The 19,725-nt window shown below is 39.0% G+C and overlaps 2 protein-coding genes across 4 annotated transcripts in view; both read right to left on the reverse strand.

The window, feature by feature from the left end:
• Window positions 1-301: 301 nt before the first annotated feature.
• rbm39b (RNA binding motif protein 39b) lies at window positions 302-8,124 on the reverse strand. 2 transcript variants are annotated; one of them, XM_040007689.1, is made up of 15 exons: window positions 7,918-8,124; window positions 7,330-7,387; window positions 5,721-5,770; window positions 5,426-5,617; window positions 5,181-5,234; window positions 4,423-4,540; window positions 4,184-4,336; window positions 3,711-3,848; window positions 3,557-3,622; window positions 3,272-3,476; window positions 2,254-2,340; window positions 2,068-2,164; window positions 1,288-1,393; window positions 1,096-1,174; window positions 302-928 (listed from the first exon to the last, which is right to left on the reverse strand). In XM_040007689.1, exons 2-15 carry the CDS (start codon window positions 7,378-7,380, stop codon window positions 828-830), a joined length of 1,497 nt encoding a protein of 498 aa, XP_039863623.1. In that variant the 5' UTR covers window positions 7,381-7,387; window positions 7,918-8,124; the 3' UTR covers window positions 302-827. The 2 variants fall into 2 exon arrangements, with proteins under 2 accessions (XP_039863623.1, XP_039863624.1); XM_040007690.1 differs by having other exon boundaries at window positions 8,058-8,123.
• An 806-nt stretch (window positions 8,125-8,930) lies between these two features.
• Window positions 8,931-19,725, reverse strand: part of slc12a5b (solute carrier family 12 member 5b) — a 44,866-nt gene continuing 34,071 nt past the window's right edge. Inside the window, exons 21-26 of one of the 2 annotated variants that reach the window (XM_040008254.1) lie at window positions 19,517-19,624; window positions 19,153-19,269; window positions 18,760-18,953; window positions 17,345-17,359; window positions 17,137-17,254; window positions 8,931-11,131 (exon numbers count right to left, since the gene is read on the reverse strand). In XM_040008254.1, coding sequence (XP_039864188.1) covers window positions 9,827-11,131; window positions 17,137-17,254; window positions 17,345-17,359; window positions 18,760-18,953; window positions 19,153-19,269; window positions 19,517-19,624 — 1,857 coding nt within the window. In that variant the 3' untranslated portion in view covers window positions 8,931-9,826. Of the gene's footprint in view, window positions 11,132-11,974; window positions 15,676-17,120; window positions 17,255-17,344; window positions 17,360-18,759; window positions 18,954-19,152; window positions 19,270-19,516; window positions 19,625-19,725 lie in introns of those variants that run through there. The other variant, XM_040008253.1, reaches the window with a different exon arrangement.

Consider the following 19,725-nt stretch of genomic DNA (forward strand, 5'->3'; position numbering starts at 1 on the left):
GATAATGTCTCTCAGAGTAGGTGGCAGTCATATGGATCATTTTCTGTGGAAGATTCATCATAACCTGTGAAACATTCCATTTAGATTTGATAGTGCTAATATCACACACTGGTTATCAACTTGCTAAATTAACCCAAATTCACGTGACCAGTTTTCCAATTGCCCATCCAAGAGGGAATTCCCTAGGTATGTTTAACTTTGTTTAGGTGGTAGAGTGCCTTGTCTAGAGACGTATCCCTCATCCATGTGTGGGTTTTTGGGACATGTATATAGCAGGGAATGAGTAAAAACATTGGTCCAATACTGTAATTAGGACTTTAATCACAGAGGCATTAACCTGGCATTGAAAACTCCCCAAAATGGTAACAAAAAGAAAATGAACCATCAAATTTGCCAAGTTTATTGGGAGCCTTCATACAAAAATGAAATTATGGCTGTATAAAGTTACAAAGGATTATTGTCGATGTACTTTTGGCATTTAAGGCCTATCATCCCAACACTTTTTTTTTTTTTCTAACTCTGCACTTTTATTTGAAATCTAAAAGTTCTGAATTTAAACAAGCAGATATGACAGTAATATTTAAAAACATGTAGACCAATAGATATCTGCAGATTACTTCTCAGTGGTAGTTTACAACACAAGCCCACAAAAAATTTGAAAAGCAACTAAACAAAAAGAAAAAGAAAAAAAATTCCCCCAAAATGGTGAACGTGAACTTGAGGCCACTTTTATTACACACAGCCAACTAATTTCAATGCAAATGTTTCAATGACATTTTCATGAATGCAAACAAATGTATTTACAGACTTCAGAAGCTTGTCTCTGACTATCGGCGTGACGGCATTAGAAGCTGCTTTGCTGTTACTGAATCAGGGAAAAGGTTGTGGTAGGTTGGTAAAGGAACATAGGCAGCTGTTATCATTTTACCTGTGAAAGAAAGACAAATGTAAACATTAGAACCTAGAGTTTGATCGAGAATATTTAAAAAAAAAAAAAAAAGAAAAAAAAAAGAATTAATTTTACTTGAATTAGAACTAAGATATTTGCAGCTTAAAAACTAGTTAATAGCTGCCATCTTCAGCAGTGCTGCATACCTGCAAACCAGCGTCCATGAAGTGCATTTACAGTTGCCATGGCTGCTGGTATCGAGGGACACTTCACATACACATTACCCTATGTGAGCAAGAGAGATATCAACTTTACTGCTTGTGCATTTCAAAAAAAATGTTGCAAAACAAGCTCAGTGATGTTAAAACTCATTTATCTCGTTTTAATCTTCGACTTACTTGAGGAGAGTTCTTGTCGACATAAATGTGAACGATTCCACCGTGTTTGTTGCATTCCTCAATCACATCATCTTGGATTTCAGCTGCCCAGCTGGGATCATTTTCCCTGCAAAAATAATCAGCAATATTAGAAATCCAGTAAAATGTTCCGCTTGACTCAAAAAGCTTGATTTTTAACTTTATGAGTTTCACAAATTAAAACCAGCCGAATGCACATCTTTTGTGTTTTCAGATTGAAACAAAATTCAGAATTAGCCTGAAAAATAACGCACAGTTGGATTTTTCCCCATTACTTTTCTGTTAAGTCATTTCAAAAGAGATTTCTTCACTGACAGGAGGAACTGAGACCACACAGACTTGTCAGCTCGCACACTGCAGAGCTCAAGCATGTGACCAGTTTATTATTTCGTTGTTGGCTTGTTTTCGGTTCAGCACTTGCCTTGTGTATATTTTCTGTCTCAAACTTTTGAACAGAAATCAATCTACGGATAAGAGAGAAGTATTTTGAATACACGAAAGTGTTTAGAGTAGAGAAAAATTATGAATTAAAGGATTGATGACTTAAGAATCACTGGACACTGATGTTAAAAACTCAGACCTCTACTAAATTGGTTCCAACACAAATGAATTACATTAAATGCCTCATTTAATACAGTCAGATTCTTCTTTGATAGTGAAAACTTGAACAAGCCATCTGACAATATGCTTTGCTCTCAGTCCAGGGATGCAAAGGCTTAAGACAAACTTAAAGTGAACTTATTTGAAGGATAATGTCCTTACGCTTGTGGGTTGAACAGGTTGGACAGCTGAAGGCAGTGTGTGGCCAGTGGCTGAGATGGGAGGTTCAAAGCTTGGCTTGGAGCTGGGGTTGGAACAGCTGGAAGAAAAAAAAAAAAAAAAGTTGTCACTAAACCTGTGGCAAGAAAACATATCAAATACTAAATATCTTCCATCATCTAGGCTCACCTGCTGGAGCGCCAATGCCCCCAAAGGGTATGGAGCCAGTCATCTGTAGAGCCTGCTGAGCAGCAGGTGGGATCTTCAGACCAGTCCCTGTTGAGAGAAAGAAATTGTTTTGCATAGGGTTAATTTTAGACACTTTAAAGGCAGCAGAAGCATGACATGTAGTGTGACCTGATGAGGACAGAGAAACAATCACTTTCATTCACATGGTCATTTCCCTCTACCAAAGACATGTAGTTGGTGGGGGAAAAACAAACAAAAACAGGTTTCACAGCCATGTGATGACTCAAGTTGTGTCCTTCTTTCCAGGCTTAAAGCTTGAGTTACACATCTGTAGGAAATCTACATCCTAACTGATATTGTAACTGGAAACTCCTTTTATCCCTGCACCATGCCATTCAAATCATCGTGGTATGGGCAGACCTAACAGGTAGTTACATTTCTTGGAGGTGCATGTCAGGTTACATAGAACGTTGCAGTGAAAATTGGTTCCAGTTATGGTGCGAGTTATGGCACACCATAATTCACGTGTTAAAATAAATAAATAAATCGGACTTCTCAGTGTGAACGTTTCTGGAAAGCAAACAATATGGAATCATGGCAGGACATTAAAATATATTTAATAATGTTTAAATAATTGTAGTTATACAGTACTTTAACAATGAGGTAGTAGAGAATAAAGGCAAAGAAGATAAGGCTAAAGCTCCCGCCTAAAATGGTCTACTAGTGCCCCCTGCTTTCTGTCCATATGCTAATACAGTAAGTAGGATTAATGTTATTTTGGAGATTTACATTTATAAAAATTGTGTTTGAAAAACCAAATTTAGGTCAGTGTAAAGTAAAAATACATAACCACTCATTCTGGCTTATTCCAGTATAATAAATGACCCTGACACTGTTACATATTACATGTATGCCTGTGGTTTGACTCATTACTTTGCTAATAAGCTGTTCCTTCCTCTTTTATTACGACCAGAAATTTTTCCAGGAATGGATATGCCTGCCAAGTGCCATTACAAACCTTCTGCTAGTCGAGCCATCAGCTGTAGACGCCCTGTAGTCCCTAGGTCAATACCAGTCCTCTCTAGTTCGTCATTATCCAGGAACGAGCTGGCTGTTGAAGAGTCTGAGCGCTCTGTAACATGCCCCACCTTCATTGGCCGTCCGGCTAGCTCAAAGCCGTTCAGCTGCTCCAATGCCTTTTTTGCACATTCCGCATCTGCAAACTTCAGAAAGTTAAAAGGTTACAAAGTGAACCCAGCAGCAAACAAAAAGCTACCAAAGACATACAAAAGGCTTTGTTTACCGATATGAAGCCATATCCTTTGGATCGGCCAGTCTCGCTGTCCATCATAAGCTGGATTCCTTCAATCTATGAAGAAGAAACACACGTACAGATGATTTTACTACATTCACTTAAATAGATTAAAACAAATTAATATTTGCAGAGTTCTCCTGACCTTTCCAAAGGGCTCAAAAATCCCTCGAAGCATTTCTTCAGTAATGTTGAAGTGCAGTGAGCCCACATACAGGCGCATCGGACCTGAACTGCCCTTCTGCAGATTATTGGCAGCAGCTGCTGCTCTATTCTTCTCTGCCTGTAATTAGAAATAGAGATGACATGATTGAGGAATTTTAGTGTAATTACATTATGTCAAAATGATAATGGACCTTAGTGCAGAATCAGCATTTGCTTTAATGCAATCTGAATTACTTAAGTTCTGTTAATATTTTAAGTTATTTTCCACTTTCTGGTCTGTTTTTTTTTTTAAATTGATAGAAATTATGTTTTTTTTTTTGTTTTTTTTTTCCCCTCAAAGTTCTTGGTATGGAGTTTGCAACACGGCAGCTGACTATTAATATGTCCGGTCAAAGTGAGTAGAACTAATCCACTTGTTCTATATTCAAGTCCACTAAAAGAAACGACACTAACCTGAGATGCCTGGACGATGATGGGCACTCCTAAAAGCCTCTGGCCAGTCAATCCAATTGCCAGAGGTACAGAGGAGGACTCCACAAACTCTATGTATGCAATCCCCTTCGATCTCCTGGAGTTTCTGTCAGAGATTATTCTCACATCTCTAACCTATAGCGAGAGAACAGTCACATTTTCAGAGCCAAATTCCTGGATGGCATTCATTTGGAATTTACACAAACTGAAAGTCAACTGACTTTTCCAACGGCTGAGAAGAAATCCTCCAGGTCCCGAGCTCTGATTCTTGCAGCAAGCTGCATACAGAAAACAGTGCGGGCATCTCTCTCCTCTGGTGTTAGATTGTCAATTGGTGCCCTTAGGAGGAAAAGGACAAAAAAAACAAATGTGCATGTTAATCACAAACCAATAACAAATGCTTAAAAATATTTTAAAACTTTAAAGCTGTGATAGTATAGAAACCTAAAACTAAAACCATAACCTGAAGATTTGGAGAACACATGTTTTCTTTGTTCTGGTACCCCTTGAGATGACAGACTTTAAAGATGACCACTTCTGGCCACTAATATTGCTGCTGCTGATGTGGGAAACTGATGCTGAACTGGGAGGACTTTTTTTTTTAAAGTAACTCAAACACTCAGGGACAGGTAAGGTTTAACTTGAGAGGTATGGCAGCTTTGCTTGCTAGGCCTGTCAAGGTAGGCAACTGAAGAGCCAACAGACAATACTTATACCAATGTAAGTCACTGAAGGACCTCATAAGAGTGTTCTTTTTGGTGTTTTTTAACAGTCCGTCTTTGACTATTCAAAGCCTTATCGTAAAGGAAGATGCATTTGCAGCACTGTGCTACCTGCTCCTTTGCTTGTATGCTATGCATGTCTTTCTAGCTGAGTGTAACAGTATTTTGAATTTTCAAATGTTTGGTGAGTCAAGGCCTACAAAAAATCAGGACATGTGTGCATACATAAAACCACTCACGTGACTGTTTTATCTTACCTAATGGGGCTCTTTTCTTTTTTGAAGGGGCTCCGACTTCTGGAACGTTTGCGACTAAAAAACAAATAAGAATTATTTTACATGGGGGGGGATCATGTTCTTTTCACATAAACAAGCAGCCAACTTAAAATTACAAAAATAAATTAAGTACAACAACATTAAAAAGACCTAAAATCATACAATTTCAGTACCCAATAAAGTTAATGTAATATTTTTCTGACTAGCAAGCGTAAAAGGTCACATACATCGGACTCCTGCGTGCTCTGTACCGCCCAGCTCGATCTTTGCTTCGGGAGCGGCTGCGATGGCGCTCTCTGCTGCGGCTTCTTTTTCTTTCCCGGCTCTTGCTCCTCTTCTTAGTCTTCTTTCTGTCTTTGCTTTTGCTTCTGCTCCTCTTCTTCTTGGAGCCCGGGCTTCGGCTCCGACTCCTCCTTTTCCTGTAAAGTGTTACAACAGTTCTGTTGTTGTACACACACTTTAAAGCAGAACTTTGTCTGATTAAGCACTATTTAGGTAACATGATGGATAACCAAAACTTACTTCTTGCTCTGGTCATCGTGTCCATTTGCATGAGAGGACTTGTTCTCATCCTAAGCAAGGTCGATAGAAGAACATCATGAGGACGTAGATGAAACATTTCATGTCGTCAAGGTAAAGGGGATGGGGTGGGACAAGAGAAAATGCAGAATATATTCAATTAATAAAAATACAAACTTCCTACAGTCATGTCTGGACAGTGTCCTTCCACCACCCCAATAGCTTCCCATCCCACTCCATCCTTTGTTTTTTCCCCCCTCTTTTACTAAGCTGCTCAATAGTTAATGCAACAAAGCAAAGATAAGGGAGAGTTTCCAACATATTAGCTCAGTTCAGGAAGCTGACAATAGTCAGGTCATCTCCACCAATACCCTTCTAATAGGTCGTACCAATGCCACTATTTGTGCCTAAACATGTGACCACGCATGGCCCATGGCCACTAAAAGAGATCCTGTGTGGTTGGTGTCAGTCCAGAGATCTTCACCCATTTTCGTTCTTGGACTGTAAGAGCTCGATGCCACCTCTGTCACACATCTTGCCCTGAAGCAAACAGGGATTCACACTTCTTAGTAATATTGACGCCCAAGCAAATAAATAAATAAAGATTAATTCATCCACGTGTTACACTACCATCATCTTCAGTTTACAGTAATACTTACAACCTTTTGACTTAAGGAATTATTAACTACTGAAAGTAAATCATCTTATCATACAATAAAAGGCAGATGTAGCTATTTTACAGTTATTCTAGAAATATATCAATATCTGTGGTGTTCTGTAGCATGCAAAAATCAAGATGCTGATTCACATTACAGTTGGCTAAGGCAAAGAGGCAGTATTCATATTTACCAGCGAGAGAAAAATAACTTGTCACTGATAATTCTGCTGTAGAACTATGACAAAAATGCAATCGCTGGATTTTCAAGAATTTTGCTGCATTATAACTTCAGGAATTACGCCACTCACAGATTGACACAGACACAACTACATACAAATACAACTGCCTGAGGAAATTATACTTTAGCACAACTTTATATACTGATTCTTGCTAAAGACTAGACTTGTTAATGCTATATAACAGAAAAATAATGTTGAAATCACACACACACTGAGGAGATTTTTAACAATACAAAACAGTTTTCCATTTAAAAGGCTCTTATTGAAAAAACCCTGCACATTCATAAACAGCGACAACATACAGATTGTAAATCTGAATACTGCCTCCTTTGCTGGACAAGTAAAGATGGGCTTATCAACCATTGGCATTCACCTTGTAGCAACCGAATAGGGATTGGATGTTCTGGGTTGAATCTCTTTTAGTCCTAAAGTGAACCACAGTACATCAGTATATGCGCAATAACTACCTTCCTTTTTTTCACAGTTCACAGTGGAATCAAAGATGAATTCATGGGAGTAGAGGTGAGATATCATTAGGGAAGTCTATAAAGAGAGATAGATGTGGATTTATTTATAATTCTGTATTGCGTCTTAAATACTCATTCACACCACACAACATTCAAGTTAACTTTGTCACAGTAGCAAATATAAAAGGTCTAAAAATAAAAAGGCCGAACAGCAACACAGGCCTCACTTCTCCGACTTTTAAACCCACCTTTCTGTATGGAGCCTCCAGCATGGCCTCAACGTCAAAGTCATCAGCCATATTGATCCTGCAATAAGAAAGAAAAAGGAAGAAAAACATTTCAGTGATACGTTTGCGCACGAGAAACTGTAATACCCAGAGTAAACGCTACAAATACACACGGCGTGGTAACGATGAGTCCTAGATTTTCTTATTAGTATCACATGCTCAACATACAATCCGTTACATGATCGATTGATACTGACAATATAAGAAAAACATATTTAATTGTAGTCGAAGAAAAACAAAGGTTTCTAAAATCTCAAGGTTGGGCAAGCGTCTACCCCGAAACGTAGCTAATGCTAACTAGCCACCACGGCCGTGCTTTCAAAGGCCCGCACTGAATTTATGCTGACCATTTTGATAATATGAATAATAGCAGGCTTGTAGATATGCAAACCTATAATCAACCAACCACCATTTTTGACGTATTTTACACGATTCCAGATAATATTTATGGTGGAAAACAAAAAGAAACGCTTAGGTTCGAATACGGCTAAAAAGCTAACCGCGCTTCCGCGGCAGCGAGCGAGCTTCATTAGCAAACATTGACGTTACCGTGTGAAACTGAAGGAAATGTTGTGCCAAAGTGAAAATATCGCGGAAAACGTTCTGGTGTAGAGAATCCTCTTCGACGCCTTTCTCTTTGTAGATTACACAAAGCCAAGATGAAGTCACAATTTCGGAAGTTATATAACCTCGTTTAAGGAAGTCCCCGTTGCAGGTCGTGGCCTGGTACCTCGCCGCTCTCCTTCCTTCTTCTTCGTGTTCTTCCTCTGCTATGGGCATTTACTGCAGCGGCGACGTTTGGTTCTGCGTTGCTGCCACCTACTGGAACCGAGAGGCCCTTTACCCGCTTCTTTGTGAATTCTGAGCAGCATTGTATTATTCAGTGCAGTCAATAATTTATAGAAATGTGATTAGTTATGTATTATATGCACATATCTATCTAGATAGTTAAACCTTGAAGGCCTAGATGTAAGAAAAGTTAAGTATTAATTATCCCAAGACGTTTGGTGAGTTTAGAAAGACATTTACCCTGTCACTATCTCAGGTTTAGTCTAAGTCAGTAGGATTAAAACAAAACACTGTCAACTTTGTAAATTACCGACTTTAAAATCTTCTTCTTCATGACATGGTTAAGCTCACATCTTCATATCATCCCACTCATTTTAAACTCCATTCATTTTAGGCTACTATCTTGTATGTTTTTAGGCAGGATAAGATTTTAAGCTTGTGATAGAAGTTAGCACCTGCAGGATGTTAGACTTACAGTACTGACGGAATGACTTCTTATAACCTTCTGACCACTGATCCTCACTTTAGCCTGTAAAACACTACCCAGGACACCAGCACAGCACACAGCACACAGTTTGACAGCTCTGTGTTGCCATCTAGTGAAAACTGAGCAAATCCAAACTTTGTTGACATCCAAATGTTTCCTGTTACAGATAAATAAGTTATCAATATTTCAAAGTCTATTTTCTAGATAATGATTGCTAAAATATTTTAAAGTATCAATACTGTACTACTTACTTTCAGCCCTGTTTGAATAGTATTGTATATATAATATTTTACACCAATTCTGTTGCTTATTGTTAATGTGTTCTCTAAACTGAACATGTCAAAAGTCCATCCCGGTGACCAATCACGGCCCTCGGTCAGCTCTTATACAGCCTCTCGCTCCTTTGTTAAAATGTATTCTTTATGGCCTGTCATCACAAACAGAATTAATAAAGTGTTATTTTAATTTGTACCTAATAGTGGCAGCACCATGCAGTGCAGCCAATGAATGTATAAAGTTTTATACGCTCAGACAATACACAGAATAGTGAGTCTCTTTTAAATTTAACCTGAGATACTGAAATTAAGCAGCTTCACTGAAGTTTTAGTTATTCCAGACAGCTTGATCTTCTAATTTTCTCTCCATATGTGAATGAAAAGTAGATTTATTTTGTTAAGGCTTAAACACACATGATCACAGTAATGAGAACTCTTCTGTTATTGAAAAAAGCACAATATTTATGTTTCAAAAAGGCAAGAAGAAATGTTGGCCCCCAGGTGAGTTTCTGTTAATAAATATAGACACCGCTGCTCTAAGCTGTTTATCTTGTTCCCCCGTAGACCATTAATTAGTAATATTACAAAGGTTACAAAGGTTCGTAGAAAAAACAACAATGTCTAATTTGCTCTTTAACACACAGTTTCTCAAATGTTTACATACATGGAAACGAATAACATAATGACCATCAATATAAGGCTGTGCTGGACCGTATCATCACTGTGATCACTAGTGAAATATCATTTACAATGAAATTAATATAAAAAAAGAATAAAAAATTACTATAACACAGATTTCAATCATTGCAATAATTTTCTTTACTCTCAAACAATAACATAGCCTCATTTATATATATTTCCTGTATCATGCCAGTTAAATGCACTGACAGTCCTTGGCTGCTGAGCATCACACAGTAGAGTCTTCTACACTATTTGTGTTGCTGTGTTTAAGTCTGACTGGTGAATCATAGTCAGGAGGAACTTCAAAAAATGGCTTGTCATCAAAACAGAAATCGTCAGACGGAGATGCAAAATATGGCAGCCTCAAGAGAAAGCCTGTGAGTATGCCTCCCAGCGCTGACAGTCCTATGGTGGAGAATATAGCTGCAACCTGGAAGAGAGCCTGTTTTTGGGCAGTCCTCCCCAAACCTGCCTTTAAACCGGGAATCACCATCCGTAGCTCTTGTAGCTTGGGGTCCCCTTCCACTGGTGCTCTGTGGGCAAAGATCTCATAGAAACTAGGGCCGTAAACCTCCTCACTAGCTGTCAGTATGGCACATATCCCTGCAGTGCAGGATATAAGTCCGGTTAGTCCATGCAAGTTGTGAATGCCACACTGATCTTGGATCCTCAAACGTCGCGCCAAGATGGGGCTCAAATACTTGTAGCCCAGCATGCATGCAATACACCCTATTACACCCAGAGCGTATGCAGCTACAGGTGATATCATCATATCCACAGATGCCCCGACTGTCACACCTCCAGCCAGCGTCACGTTCTGAATATCAGCCATGGTAAGCTTGCCATTTTTATTCAGCATAGCAGAGAGTGCAAAGGCTGTAAGTGTAGAGGCACTTAGTCCAATGAAAGTGTGGAGGATAGCCCTGTGCTGATCGTCTCCTTTCAGGACTAAAGCTGAGTTAAAGGAGGGCCAGAACACCCAGAGGAACAAGGTCCCCATTAGACACAGGATGTCAGAATGGTAACTTGTGTTCTCCTTTGCGTGGCCTTCATTTAGACTAGGCCTGTACAGCACAAAAGTGACACCCAAGCCAAAATAGCAGGCAAAGAGATGGATGAGAATGGAGCCTCCTGCATCATTGATCTTCAGATACTTAAGCACAACCCATTCTGTGACGGCAAACACAGGAACCTCCAGCAGAGCCATAACCAGTATCTGCAAAGGACTGGTCTTCCCCAGCACTGCCCCATACGATATCAGCACCACAGCACAGGCAAACTCTGCATTTATGAGATTGATCACTCCGAGGTGGATCTTACCATCATAGCTAAACTGGAAGTAGCCCTGCACCAGAATGGCCCACTGGATGGCAAAAGTAGCTGTGAGGAAGTTGAAAACCATCCCCCCAAAACCATAGAATCGGAAAAATGCCAGCAGGCACCCGAAACCCACGAATATCATGAAGTGTATGTCTGTAAAGAAAGGGTAGTCCCTGTACACTGCATTGTGCATAGGGTTGGTCTGATTAGTCTGAAATTTGGCATCAGCCTCTTCATCATACGTAACAAATGCTGAATACAAGGCAACAATAATCACCTCTGCGATGAACACAAACACAGGTAACCGCACTCGAAGACTGGTCGATTGTTTCTTCATGCTGACAGCTCTTTAGAGCGAGTGACAGTCATTTGTTTTGCACCCTGGTTTAACTCTGTTTAGATAAGGAAGGTCAAAGGCACTGGTAAACCCACTGAAACACATCAATATTCTCCTCCCCGGGAAATGCCACTATGTGGACTTTGCTCACGTTATTAAGACATGCAAAGTCAGCATTCTCTTTTCTTCTGTGTGTTGAAAACCCTCTGTTTTCCCACAGCTTTCGTGTACCCTGTAACAGACGGAAAAAAAAAATCTATTTGAAAGTCCCATTTGTGAAAAAAAGTGAGTCTCGGTGTTACGGGTGTAACACACAGAATGTTTAACTTCTAGTCACACTCTGTAAATTAAATATTCTTTTAAGTAATTAAATTTTCATGCCCTCCAGGATTAAAGGATAATTCTGCTTGCATGATCCAGCTGATGGACAACAGCTGGTGCACGGCCAAAATGTTCCAGATGTGAATTATGTTCTGCAATTTTTTGTTCCAGGAGCCTGAGTGCATCCACATAAATTTATAGAAATACATTAAATCTTGCCTTTGATATGTGCCCTCCTCATTATTAATTGAAAAGACCGAAAATAAACATTTTCAAACAATGAAAACTAAACTGAAAATGAACCGAAACTGAACTGAATTAAAAACAAAAAAGTCAAAATGCAATTGGATTAAAAACTATGTAGAAAATCCCAAATTATAAGAACTCTGGCCAAAAGGAGATGCACTAGAAAAGATGACAAATATTTCAACTGTTTTATTAAAATGACTTTAATCTTGTGCCAACATTTGATTTTGTTTTTACATACAAAATTTTTTCTTTAAACCACGATATGATTGTGCACATGGTAGATAAAACGAAGTGTCTTAAACCTATAAATCTATAAAACCTGTACTGAGACACATGACAGTCGTTATCCCTACAACTAAAATCACAGATGTGTATTACAAATGTCCCGTCATGTCGCTGTGTCACACTTCAACATGCTCTACACACAAACACAGGTGTCAAATACACACACAGCTACACACTCTCTCTATCCATGAAACTTCTAAAAATGTAACTCTAAATTTCTGCATACTGTAGTCACCCACAATGCCCTGCAACCGTAATATGCCTCAAAAATAACTTCAGTTTTTGTTGTTTTTGCTAGTTATTATATAGTTTTGCACTCACGCTTTTCAGTTTTGGAAACATTGAGGGCTGTACTACAGAGCCCCTGAAGCTGAAACCTTTCTTTTTTAAAATCTTGTGTACACTAGACTAAGATGCACACAGCCACCATATAATGGAGAGAAACTAATCAAGTTTAAGTTTCACCTCAAAATATCTTCAATGAATATACTGCTGCTTTTGCACAGAGAGAGGACAGAGAGAATCAAGTTAAGTTTCAAAGATTCCCCAAAATGTAATTATTAAATGCTAAGTTATTTAGGGAGTTAAACATTATAGGTGTCAGGAAAGTTAAGCATTAATCATCCCTTGAAATTTGGATAGTTAGATATTTACTCCAAAATATCTGATGTTCAGTCTTAGTCAGCAGGAACAGAGTGCAATTTTATCCATGGTGGAAATGGAAATATGCACCCTTAGATTTTTAGCACTGCATCTTGACACAGTCAACAACAACAACAACAACAACAACAACAACAACAACAACAACCAATAATCAAATCACAAGCTGATTTTCATCTTAAAGGCTGATAAAAGGGCGGACTGTCTGGATCCTGTTCACTTCCAAGTTTTCGTTGAGCCAAAAAGCACTGCTATCACACAGTGAAAACAACCACTAGCTAAATCAAAGATAAATGAAAAAGTTATCATGGAGAAAATGCAGCTATTGAAGTTTAGGCTTAACCTCAGACTGGCTACAATGTATTGCTGCTCTTACACACAGAGAGGATTGTCATCAGCCAGAATCACTGGCTGTGCAGCATGCAGTCCTCAGCAAGAATTTCCTATTATGGTATTCCTCAGGGAAACTAAACTGAAATAGATGAGTGGTCTTCATTATGTGCTGGCTCTGGGCATGTTAAGTTGTAACTGATCAGTTGCACTAAAGTAAAACTAGGACATCACCCATTTGGTTGCTTGATGCCCGGTGATTGCATTGAATTTTTACTTTCAGCGACTGATTGCAAATAGTTGCAGTGACCAAGTGCCTGCGTATAGGTTGAACTTGCAAAACCCTCAACTTCTGGGTGGTCACTGTCACTTTTGATTACAAGATTGCACAGGCCTGTCTCTAAGCAATCACTTTCAAACTTTAATTGACTTTATTAGTGTCATACTGCATCGATATTAACAAAACAGAAAGTAATTACGAGGTTTTATGGATGTGTTACAGAATCAACAACATATTTACAATAAATCAGAGGAGAACTAAAACAACTTTTTGAAACCCTTAGGCTAATTTTCTTTATGTCTTTGTGTATAAATTACTGTACAAAACCATTAGGTCAAGAGGAAAAACTCAACTAATATCAAATTCTCTGTGTTCTGTATAGCCTACATACATACTTGGAGAAAAGAACTATCATTGCTGAAAACACTGTTTCAATACTGACATTATAAACTATGCACATTCTGGGGAAATGGCCCTATCTTACTAAAGTTTTACAAAATTGTTTGAGTTTAACAAGTCAAAAGCTCTACCAAAAACTTCATGTCTATGCCATTAAATAATTAAAATGACTAAAGCATACTCAAAGAGATTTAAATATATTTTATATACATGGTCACACACAAAATGCCCATCTTCTGATAGTCAGGATATTTAATGTCTAAGTCATACTAAAAGTTTAACATGTACCTTCTCCAATTCCTCAATATATCTTCTATTTGTCACTCTAGATTTTCTGCCTTTTTAATATAACAGCTATTTCCTTCACATTTTCATTTGGCCTGCATAAGCACAATAGCAAATTTAATTGATAAACATATGTTTAACATTTTGGGAGCTGCTCTTATATTTTGTCTCTTGCTGAGATCTATACAAGAAGATCAATGCTGTTCTCCTGTCTGTCAGGTAATTATTAAAGCCAACAGAGAGTTAGTCTGCTAGCTTGGTTGTCTGGTAAATACTAGCAAACAGCCTTCTGTGAATGTAACAATTCTTTGTGGCATAAATGTAGCATGGCACCGGGAACGTTCCTCAAAGATTTTGAATGTCCTGCTCCAGCAAATCCCAAATGTGTTCTGAGATCTGGTGATGGTGAGGAGATTCTGAAGGCAGTGAGCTCACTGTCATATTCAAGAATCCAGTTTAAGATGATCTAAACTTCCCGTTGGAAGCAGCCATCAGAGGATGGGTACCCTGTGATCATAATGGGATGGACATGGTCAGCTGCCTGAACCATTAAGCCAAGGCAGGATGAAACGATTCCTTCTTGTTGTTTATGCCAAATTTTGACTCTATCACTTGAACATTGAAACAGAAATTGAGATTCATCAGAACATGATATTTTATTCCAGTATTGTCCAATTTTTGTGACCCTGTATAAATTGTTGCCTCAGTGTCCTATTCTTAGCTGCCAGGAGTGGTCTGCTACTGCCTTCAAGGTTTGATGTGGTGTGCATTTAGAGATGCTCTTTTTAAATATATGTCTTCTCTAAAATCTTTACATTTTCTTTAAAAATCTTTTTTCCCTCAAACACACAATGAAAAAAAAAACTGAAATAAAAATGTATAAAATGTTGATTTATTTAATAATCTATTTTAGTGCTTCTAATGTCACAAAACAAAGGATAACACAGATAACACACTATTTTAGGAGTCCATACCTGTCACAAATCAATTTGATCCCACTGTTTTTTTTTAATACTTATAACCACACTAGGAACAAAAACAGAAAAAAAGCAGAAAAAACACAACTTGTCATGTGAATAAATATATAAATAACATCAATACTACATGACAGAAAATAAATAGAAGTGGTAAAGCACAGACATAAAGCCAAAGGGAAAGCACTTAGACTACAAAGCTGATTTTAATATTTGGCAAACTTCTACTTTATCAGGAAAACTTAGTTGTCTCTTGTGTTTGTAATTAAAATCTCGAAAACTGTTGAACTGTTCTTGACCTGATGAGTCAAGAACAATGACCTGGGTGATAACAACTATGTACTCAAGTTAATCACTGGAGTGCACGATTCTGTGTACTATGTACTCTACAGGTTACCTGGAACCTCATTCAGCTGAGTCTACATAGTATTTCACCTGAAAACTCTGAGTACAACGTGTGGTGGCAGGTGACAGAATGGATGTGTGAGAAGGGAGGAGAGGGCAGAGTCCATGTATGTGCTGTTGTGAGCTCACGAAGGCAGTTCAAGAGTAGATGGTGATGACTTCGCGTCCACCTCCGCGCACCAGGAGGACCCGATTGAGACCTTCAGTGAGCACCTCAAGAAACTCCATGTCTGGGAAACAATCGCAGTCAAGGAGTTTTTTTCTTTCCATATTCTTTTGGTCATTCGCTAACTTTATGTGACGCAAAGGTCCATTTTCATCTTAGTGAAGTGAAAGGACTACATATTTAAGGAACGTGCAGCAGCTTACATCATGCTCAGACTACATGGACTCAGACTACAATTTTCACCAATGCTGTGCAAAAACAAAATTCTTCAAATTAACTTGATGTTTTACCCCAATTACCCTTTTACTACCCTTTTACTTCATGCTAACAGAAAAATGCTTTCTTTCCATTTTATAATTATGACAGCCTGTACAATAACTACCAGAACTTTTTCTGTAATTTTTACAGTAATATATTTATTTCTACTAGTTTGAGTCCAAAGATTCATGCTTTCGTTCGTTCTTTCTTTCATTTATTACAACATAATTTGTTTATCATGCAGATGCCTTGTCAAAGGGTCACATAGATGGGAGAAAGATGATGATTCGATGATGTGAGCAGCATGACTCCTATTTCAAGTGAGAAATAATTAAAATAAGCAGCATGTCCTCATTCCCAGGGTACCATATACTGAATTTTTGTTGCTTGAGTGTCAGAGATGCCTAAGTGTCCTTTGATACTGGGACCTCAACAGACACACAGTATAGACCCTTTATCAGTACCAATCAGCATCACTGACTGGACAGACTGAGCTCCTAAGCGTCAATTCTTATAGTGCAGGGCAAAATCTTTCCTTTAATCCAAACCACGATCTTTAAAAAATCTTGACAAGTAGTTTTAATACCAAACATTAACCAAACACTGACTGAAAGCAAACCTAAACAAAGAGCAAAACACTAAGACAAAAGCTGTGGTCTCCTGAGGGGTGCACTATGAAATGAGATTAACGGATTAGCGAGGTAATCCTAGAGCTTTCAGTGTAACAAATATGGTTCTCTTTGTACGCAGATCACAGGAAACAGAGGGCTGAAATAGGCAGAAAAGACTTTATTCAGAATACTGGATGGGGACCTAGTTTTCCTGGGATAAACTGCCATGCAGCAAATCCCTTACTTCCAGAGTTGTAGCTGACACGTTACTTCTTTTCCATAATGGACTTCAGACATAGTCATTTTGCCCTTACCTAGGATCATTGAAAGCTGGTATGTCCTGCTCTGAGCCTTAGCCTTCCTGATCTATAGTCTGCACCTCCTCCACCTTATCTCCTGACAGCACCAAATATCACTCTCCTTCTACAGTTCTAAGTAACGATGTTTGTGCCTCTTTCAACCCTCTGCTTAAAGAAAAGTCAACGAGTGAGCCTGAAGCAGAAAGCCTGGCCCATTATAATTTCCTTTTACTATAAATCACTTTCTTTGAAACTGCAAGATGAATAATTTATCCTTAAGTAAAATGATGATGTGAACTGAACTAAGACATACGACGAACAGTATGTGAGATGTAGGATACAGTTTTCTTCGCCCACACGGTTCTTTGGTGGTCCCGGCATGTTGAGCAGGACAAGTTTTGCCTCCTTGGACTTCTTCGTGATGACCTCATTGAGCCTCATTGCTGTATGCATACGCCTCACGTCCGTCTGGTTCCTGAGGCAGGAAACATTGGGTCACAGCAGGTTTCATTTTTAAATCGATCGCTCAGCTCAACTCACGGTGTCTAAAAATGAAAATACTTACAAGTTCTCCCATTCCCTGCAGCATGTGTAGAAGGAAACAATATATGGTCACACAGAAGGCTACATTTATTGGTGGTTAAATCTTTTATATTGACTGAGCACCTTTAGAAGTGAACAGAAGACTGTAGTAGTTTTTAATGTCCTGATATGGATATACACTGTGATTTTGAGCATGTAACACCTATAAACACCTGTTGCTACTTTTGATATCAAGGTGACTGGATGGGATATCACATCATTTATAAATACAGACAGATTGTCAGTCTGAGTCTGTGAGATGAGCAGATGAGTGCCACTCATCTACAATATGTCCCTTTGCAATAAGGGACTCGACACAACTAGTTGCATTATGGTTATACTCTTATATAAATGCAAAGTTTCTGCGTGCATGTCCCTGCAGATTATAGCCACTATTTGTGGATACATTTATGTATGCTTCCAACACAACATGCTTTCTGGACTCTGATGTAAGTAATGTGAATTTCTGTGTATGTAGCCAACATCACAGTTCATTGTTGTATTACCATAAAACATATTGCATGCATTTCCAAATTTGAACCCTGTCAACTGCAAACTGATAGCAGGCTGACTCATTCTTATTGCGGTTTTATCAGTGAGGCCCTGAAGTTATGAGTGATTGCCACATCTGGTGCTCTTCTTCAAAGCAACTGTTTCAAAGGCAACAAGATAGCAATTTCATTGTACCCTCTCATAGTAAGATTACCCCTATTTTCCCTAGTGTGACTGAGCATTGCTGAAGGAATATGCCTCACAATATAAAGCACCTTAGGCTAACGGTGATGTTGTCAACTGACACTGTATAAATTAAATTTAACTGAACTACAAATACACAAAACATGACAGTAATTTGGTGTGCAATTATGAATTAGATGAAATGAAAGAAATGCTCTCACACCACGATTAACGATCATGTGACAGAAGACGAATAAACTGCAGAACTAATTCTTGTTCATGTCACTGTTAAGTTCAAAGTTTTGTTTGCCACAGTGTTGCTTTAAATCCTGTGACATGGGTCGATACACACAAATATTTACAAATGACTGTGTGGGTCATTTGGATTAGCTACAACATTACAGTCACTGGTAACGTGACTCATACTGGCGTTAACTCTTCCAAACTCGATCCTATTAAACATTCAGAGGATGTGCCAGAACAAGCCTGTTGCACAGAAACACCACACCACGACCAACAAGACCCAGAGGGCCCAACATCCTGCTGCCAGACATCCCAGAGGCCACACATCCATGCCCTGATGGATCACAGCTGTTTTTCTCAGCATGTTTGCACAAGTTTAGACGGTCACTTTTAAAACTCTGGCTGATCTTACTATCCTGGGTGCAATGCCTGTTTCCTGTGCAGGATTGCTGAGCTAAATTAAGCTGACAGATCACTCACGGCTTCATGTTGAAGAAGTCTTTGCCCACTTCCGAGGTCGCTGTTAGGAGGCTCTTCTCCTTTTCCGCACCCTTGTTGTCGGGCCAGACGACAGCACCACCTGCAGGTGCAGCAGGGGACGTGGGGCTTGTGGGGCTGGAGACATTCTTACTGTGGCTCAGTTGTACCTGTTTTGGGTTGGAGACGGCCCCAGGCTGACAGACAAACACCATCACATGACCGGGTGATACAGAGAAAAGAGACGCTTGTCAGAAAAGGTGGATTTTTGATCAGCGAACTGTAAGGAATAATTGAGCAGCAACTAGAAAAACTAAAACCTGGCATAAAATGCAACAGGTGTTTGAAGGAAGTGAGGACAGAAGTACTGTACATTACACACTGGATCAGCTTTACCTCCTCTTCTAGTTTTTCTGCTGCACCAGCTCCCTCCTCAGCGCTTCGCTGTGACCGCAAGGCAGATGGATTTTTACGCCGTATGGACCCACGGGATGAATCTGTAATGCTCTGGATCTGTGAGAAAAAACAAACAAACAAAAAACATCATCTGATTCCTATATTCCCACTGGAGTTCGTTTTTTTCTATCTGCAAATCAGTGTAAACATGTACAGACACAGATACCTCATCATGAAGCAGTTCCTTTCCTCAGAGCGGATATTTAATGCCCATAGTGATAATGAAACAGTGCTTTGGCTGTCAACGTAGCTAAAATTAAATTTGTTTTTCCGGTTACACATAGTATGAAGGTTCCTGGCTTACCTCTCTCTCCATTTCATTCTTGGTCAGATGCATTTGTTTGAGGATCTGTGATCGCTGCTCCATTATCAGTGTCTTCTCATAGGTATAGGCTGAGATGTCACCGTCATGCTGTAAAGGAAAAACACACGTCACATAAAATCCATGTATTACTTTGGAATAACAGCAAAAAAAGGGATCCTTTGAGAAACTGTTCTTTTAGGCCGCTCCTG

This window comes from Simochromis diagramma, unplaced genomic scaffold (assembly GCF_900408965.1).
Source record: "Simochromis diagramma unplaced genomic scaffold, fSimDia1.1 OVJJ01000545.1, whole genome shotgun sequence".
NCBI classification, from domain to species: domain Eukaryota; kingdom Metazoa; phylum Chordata; class Actinopteri; order Cichliformes; family Cichlidae; genus Simochromis; species Simochromis diagramma.

Bases quoted from the DNA above. Each gene is read 5' to 3' on its own strand.
- rbm39b (XM_040007689.1), bottom strand. From the start codon at position 7,380: ATGGCTGATGACTTTGACGTTGAGGCCATGCTGGAGGCTCCATACAGA. The intron at 5,618-5,720 runs GTAAGTTTTGGT...AACACTTTACAG, and splicing joins CACGATGACCAGAGCAAGAA to GAAAAGGAGGAGTCGGAGCC. The intron at 5,235-5,425 runs GTATGTGACCTT...TTTGTTTTTTAG, and splicing joins AGAGCACGCAGGAGTCCGAT to TCGCAAACGTTCCAGAAGTC.